This window comes from Nannospalax galili, unplaced genomic scaffold, assembly GCF_000622305.1.
Source record: "Nannospalax galili isolate Female #2095 unplaced genomic scaffold, S.galili_v1.0 scaffold510, whole genome shotgun sequence".
NCBI lineage: Eukaryota > Metazoa > Chordata > Mammalia > Rodentia > Spalacidae > Nannospalax > Nannospalax galili.
Genome location: NW_008329677.1, coordinates 474,722 through 481,157, shown reverse-complemented (window position 1 = coordinate 481,157; position 6,436 = coordinate 474,722). Strand labels below are relative to the sequence as shown.

The window sequence follows — 6,436 nt, the reverse complement described above, 5'->3', positions numbered from 1 at the left end:
AGAGAGAGAGAGAGAGAGAGAGAGAGAGAGAGAGAGAGAGAGACTCTGTGTATCACAGGGCCTAGGCGGGGCAAGCGCCCTCTGAAGCCATCAAAGACAGGGTGGCTTTTTCCCCTCCTCCACCCTCCTCCCCAATAGATATAGCACGAATTTTTAATGCGTCTTCCTTTCACAGACAACAATACAGGGTTTGAAAGCCGGACACAATTTGGGTTTTGTGCGGGTCCCTCCTCGCGCTCCCTAGGCCCAGCTGGCCATATGGAATCCAGCATGGAGTCCGTGGATGACAAAGGGACCCAGTGACAGGCCCAACAAAACCCCAAGGAGACTTCTGCCTGACTCCGGGATTCACTGCCCGCGATAAGCGCGCTGAATGGTGCGGGTGGGGGCGGGGGCTTCTCCCTCTTCCCCTCTCTGTCCCCTGCGATCTTTTCTCTGTCCCTTTTTAATATGCACGCCTCTAACATCTCCAGCTCCCAGCTTTGCCATTGTGCGGTTTTGTGCAGTCCGCTGTAGATTGGGCGAAGATAGACTGCCAAAGCGAAGCCCGAGCGGGTTGCGCTCCCAGGGCGCTAGGGTTAGGGCCACACAGGTCTCCGCAGGCGCTTTTATTGACTCCACGGGGACCTGAGGACAGAGGGAGGCGGGCGCCGGGCCCACCTCCGGGATCCCGGGCCTTGTGAGCTCACAAATCCAGACCACAGGCTTGTGGGCCTCAACCCCTAGGCAGTGAAAACCTGAAAGTTTGGGCCTTCACACTCCTTGAAGGTCTGAGCTCTTATTATTGGCGGAAGACCTGGGCCTGGAACACTCAAAACCAACTTAGTCTTCCCAGGCTGCCCTTTGGGCCTCTTGACAACTCTGGGTATAGACTCCGAACCGAACCCCCGGAGACCTGAGGCCTAGGGGAAGTTGCACATGGGTTAGTTCCAGGGTAAGTTGAGCACCTGCCTTTTGCACAACAAATGATTGGAGAATTCTCTCGGATTTTACAAACTGCTAGACAAAACCCCAAACATTTCCAAGCTAGTGCATAGTACAAAGGGAGACTTTTCAGCATTTAGGAAAACTTCCCGCTTCCCAGGGCTGGACCTGAAGAAGGGAGAGAGCCTATAGTAGGATATTAGAAAGACTCCTGGGCCCCCGTGATCCAAGGGAACCTGCAGCAAGAAGGAAATAAAGCGTAACCGCATCCCTGCGCCTGTTGCGCAGAGTACTATTGACGCGCAGAATTGGTCACATGGATAATCATGTTTGCTTTAGATATTGAATTAAATCTGATCATCAACTGGAGGAGGGAGAGAAAAAAAAACAAAACAAACGGGGATTCTTCCAGTCGCCCGGCCTCCTCGCCTGCCTAGAATCGATACTGGAGCTCCACAGAGCACCATACAGTGTTTCCAAATAGGCTGACTTTCAATCTCCAGGCGTCTCAGAACGCCTGCTGGGCTCTGCCTTACAGAGCTCCGGGTGAGATAGAAGGGAAAGGTGCGCGGTCCCCAGTCTGCCTGTCTCCAGATGGCCCCTCCCCACCGCGGGGCCAAGTGTGCGCCAGCATCCGCCAAGGAGATCTAGAGACTAGTGTGGGGTGCAAACAGTTCTCCTGTAGAAGGAGGTGGGATGCAACCTCTCGCCGCCGGCCAGGAACTGTGTGCACTTTGCGCTCTTCCTTCCCCAGCCCTGGATGCCAGAGCCCCAGTTCATCTCCAACTTCTACTTTTAACCATTCACCCAGGACCGTACTCAAGAAGTAGAGTGGGATTGGGGGAGGGGGAACCTCTCGCACTCCAAACACTGGGATGGGAGAAGGCACAGGATCTGGTCCCAGGCAAGACGGTTGGAGACTAGGAAAAGACAGGAGGCCAGAAAGGGGCTCGGTTGCCTAGAATCCCCAGTGGCTCTCAGCTTGAAAGCGGGCACTTCCGAGAGTTGTGAGGAAGAAGCAGCAACCCCTTCTTCTGCGCCCAGGACCCGGTGTGTTGATCTTTCCAGGCAAAGCCTGGAGCTCTCCAAAATTAGCTCCCCACCCCTCACCGGGGGCCCAGGCCTCTAGGTCTTCAGGGTCCGCAAACATTGAAAAAGAGGTGGGGAGAAGACAGAAAGCCATCAGACTCAACCTCAGACCCCCTCCCCCTTTAGCACGAGGTAAATCAAATCCAACAAAGTGAAAGTCATGAAGTGTAGAGGCTTCAACAGCTTTTCAGGCTGAAGGAGCCACTCGTAGGTTTGGGCGAAGAGGGGGGCTTGCTCTCCTCGTTAGGCTTTGCCCAAAGTCACTTTTCCTGCCCCGTCGGGGGTTCAGACTCGCTCAAGCTCTGAGAGAGGCCCGCAAACGCAAGGATCATGACCGACTCTGACTCAACGGTTTGCAGGCACAGAGTCTGGCCCATCTGTCTGGATACCGCCTGTTCCGGATCTCTTCCAGCATCCCAGTATCCCGGTACCCCGGGCCTCCGGGCTGGGAGAGAACGCGGGGGTAAAAGCCCGGCATGTGACCCACCCAGGCTCTGGATTTGTAGCCACCCGCCCCTAGCAGGGCGACAAAGTCAAACAAACGGGAGGGCATGGATTGTTTTAAAATTTTTTTTAAACACATGATTTTTATTAAAATTCTTATTTTAAAAAATTGAAAGCTTTCAGCGCCTGGCCCTCTTAGGGAACCGCGCGAACCTGCTGGGCTCCAAGTTCCGGGGCTCAGGATCCGGAAACGGGGCCCGGGCTGCTCGCCTACACAACTTTTCCCTTTTCATAGTTGAAAAATGTTTGCACTGAACAAAATTTTTAAAAGAAAAGAAGAAAACGGAGGCAACTCAAATATAACACCCAAAACAAACCACAAAGAAAGAGTTGGGCCTGACCTGACTGGGACGCAGGCCCATCCCGAAGGTCATTTGGCAAGGATCACCAACGATATTTACAACGAAGAGCGAAATCTGCCACCAGTTGTCAGAACGTTTACATGGCCATAAATATTTAGCATTTTCTTATAAAAAAGAAGAAATCCTCTATATTTTAAAGTGGTCTCCACTTGCTTTAGAAGACGGCTGACAATATCGCTACTCACACAAACATATTTTACAAAATACACGAAAGCGGGGCGGGGTGGGGGTTGGTCTTTTCTCTTTTCAAGTGACGACGTTAACGTTGGGATGGTTTGGTCCCCCCCCCCCCCCAGGGAGAGGCAAAGAAGCGAAGCTGCGCAAACATTCTGTAAACACGGCTTAGAGTTCAACCCTCTCCAAAGGTTCAAAGAGAGAGAGAGATGGGGGCAGAGTCGGTGGATGTAATCTGCCACTACCAGGAGGCGCAGGCAACCTCCCAGTGCCTCCTCAAGCGAGCCGAGTCGACTCGACTCTATAATAACAATAATAATATAATAATAATAATAATAACCATCGTAAGGATGAGTTCTCCTCGCCGCCGCCGCCGGGGTGGGGCCAGGGCCTGGGACCTCGAGTCTCGGAGGGGTGGCGCTCACCAAGTCCATTGCTGGGCCTGGACCAGGGGGTGTGCTGTTGGGTACTGAGGGGTGCCGGCCGAACTGTACTGGGCGTTGTACTGCATGTGCTGCAGCGACTGGGCGCTGTAGGCCGAAAAGGGGATGCCTGCCTGGAAGGTGGCGGCGGCCAGGTCCTGGGCTTTGAGCGCATGGCATGGTTTGCCGTCCCTGACCAAGACAGGAACGGCCACCCGACGCGGCGAGGGCAGGGGCGTCACCTCCATACCTTTCTCCGCCCTTGCGCGCTTCATCTTGTAGCGGTGGTTCTGGAACCAGATCTTGACCTGCGTGGGAGTGAGGCGGATGAGGCTGGCCAGGTGCTCGCGCTCGGGCGCCGACAGGTACCGCTGCTGCCGGAAGCGCCGCTCCAGCTCGTAGGTCTGCGCCTTGGAGAAGAGCACGCGGCGCTTCCTCTTCTTGCCTGCGTCCCCCCCGCTGCCCGGGGTCTCCTTGTCATTGTCCGGGGACTCATCGGCCGAGGGCTCTGGGGACTTGGAGCTGGAGTCTTGTGGGGGAGCGCCGGCCGCCAGTCCGTGCACTGGGTGGGGTTGGGAGGAGAGAAGCGCATCAGACGCCCGCAGGACGAGTGCCGCCTAGGCCACCCGGAGCCCCAGGGATCCTCCATCCTTCTCTGGCCCTGGACAGCCCAGGCCTTTGCGGTGATCCCCGCCCTGCTCCGCGCGGGTGGAAGCAGTCGGGGTCTCCTAGGGTTCCGAGCAGAATCTGCGCAGTGGGGCCTGAGGCTCAAGTTTCTAGGGGTTCGCACAGTGTGGGTGAGAATTTAGTGCCTAGTAGAGCGTGGGCCATCTTTGAGGGTTAAGGGCTCCGGCCCCCTTAAGCCATTTCTTCTCTGGAGAGACGTGGGCAGATTTTTAAAAAGAAAAACCCCACAATCCCACCATTGATGGGCTTGGCCGGTTAAGGCAGGTTTGAGGGAGCTTTCGTTTTTTGATTTCCGGTTTTCTGGGCACCCTCGCGCCGCACAAAGCTCCTCTATGACCACACAGGGAGGAAGGGTGAGCTACTTATACCCGAAGCTGCCTCCACCCTCTACCGGTAGCGGGACCCAGATAGCTGGCCAGCTCCAGTGAACGAGGCCAATCCCTCTGGGCCATCAGAGTCCAGGGACTCCTGCCTGGGCCAAGAGTCCGGTTGACATCTGTAACCAGCCCTTGGAAAACATCTCTCTCCTCTACTGCTTCTAATTTCTCAGGTGGAAAAAAAACCCCATGACATCAAGTCTTTTGGGGTGTGTGTGTGGGGGAGTGTCTGGCTAGGAAGAAAGCGGGCATCCTAAGGAATTGTTTTAAAATCTAGGAGGACTTGGAGCTTAAATGGCTTCTTCCCTTGTCTGCCAGCGTACAGCCTCGGCAACGGAGGCAGTCACCGCCCTTATGGCCAAGTTTCGTACTTACGGGAGTATTGGAGGCCCTCGGTGCTGGCCAGCCACCGAGTGTAGGGGTTGTCGCTGCTGTCGTAGAAAGGGCTCTTCAGGGGCAGGCTCTGCACCGTGTCCAGGGCGCCCTGGCCCAGCGGTCCGGCCCTCTTGGCCGGCTCCGTCCCTTCGCTTTCTTCCTCCGGCCCCTCGGCCACCGAGCCTTCTTCATCGTTGGTGTCCGGCAGGTCCAAGATGTCCTTGACTGAAAACCCTGTCTTTGTGTTGGTCAGCGACATGGTTCCGGACCCCGCAATTTATGTCGCAAAGTTGTAGCTTCACTTGTCCAATTCGTGGCGCTCCCCAGCCCCGGCGGGCGGGGGAGGGGGGCTAAAGGACGGGAAGGGGGAGGGTTGGGGGGGATGGGCTTTAATTATTGGTATAATTATTATTTAAAAAGAGAAGGACACTGTGGGGAAAGGGAAAGGAAAAAATAAAGCCCACCGGGGCGTCTCTCTCTTCTCTGAAAGCACGCGGAAATGCTCACAGGGACTGACTGCCTGCGCGCCAAGCGCCGCCCGGCCTCAGTTTGTAACTCCAGGAGAGGTGCCAAGGTGCCGTCAGCTCGGGCTCCAGCGGCCGCTCCGCGCTCGGTGGCGGCTGGTGGCGAGGAAAAAATGGGCCATTGCCCGAGCGATCAGTCCATATAAGGCTGGGCTCCACTCACGAACCTGGGGAGGGGGGAAGGGGGAGAAAGAGGGAGGGAGAGAAAGAGAGAGGGAGGGAGGAGGATCGAGAGAGGAGCGAGAGAGGGGTGAAAAAAAAGGGGAAGAGACATTAAAAACGCCAAGGTTGGCCACGTGTGGGCGGGTCTTGGAAGTCAAGTGGATGAAGACAGTATTTGTAGATGTGAAATTGTGGGTTTTGGGGAGTTCTGCGCTCCCAGCCAACGGCCCTCTACAGCAAGATGAGAGGTGTAACGTGTCAATTAATTGCAAAGACGGGGGAGTCTTTTTTTTTTTTTGCCCAGTATTTACATACAAAGGACCACCGCGTCGCTCGCGAGTCCACACACTTGAAAGGACCGTTTTAACAAATTGCATCTTTAAGAAAGGGGGGGGGGTTGAGGGAGGGAGAGAAAACAAAACAGAAACTGGGAGAAGGAAAGAATTCTGTTTAACATTCACCAGTTCCTACCTCCCCGCCCCCAGCGCGCCCGCCCCCGCACTAGCTGGAAAATTGGCGATTTCTGGCGCCTTTGGAAAAGGGGGAGGGGGCAAAGGCTGAGCCGCGGAAATCTCTCCTTCCCATCGCTGGTGGTTCCCTAAACAAGATCCGGTTCAAATGGCAAGAGCCCAACTTCTGTAAGCCTCCTAGGTCAATATTTTGGTTGAAGCTTAAGGATAAGTGCTAGAAACGACCAGGCGGGTAATTGATTCTAGTTAATCGCGAAAGAGCTGGAAACCCAGGAGAGGAAGAGGCATGACCGGCCACAGCCACCTTCAAGGAACCCACCCCCTTCGGCCTCCTTTTATTTGCTAAAGATTCATTTTTCCCCCCCC

The 6,436-nt window shown here is 55.3% G+C and overlaps 1 protein-coding gene across 1 annotated transcript in view; it reads right to left on the bottom strand.

Moving 5' to 3' along the window:
• Positions 1-2,569: 2,569 nt before the first annotated feature.
• The window catches only part of Nkx2-2 (NK2 homeobox 2), an 11,144-nt gene continuing 7,277 nt past the window's right edge, over positions 2,570-6,436 (bottom strand). Inside the window, exons 2-3 of the mRNA XM_008841249.2 lie at positions 4,915-5,605; positions 2,570-4,037 (exon numbers count right to left, since the gene is read on the bottom strand). Of these exons, the coding sequence (XP_008839471.1) occupies positions 3,475-4,037; positions 4,915-5,173 (822 nt within the window). The 5' untranslated portion in view covers positions 5,174-5,605 and the 3' untranslated portion in view covers positions 2,570-3,474. The remainder of the gene's footprint in view (positions 4,038-4,914; positions 5,606-6,436) is intronic.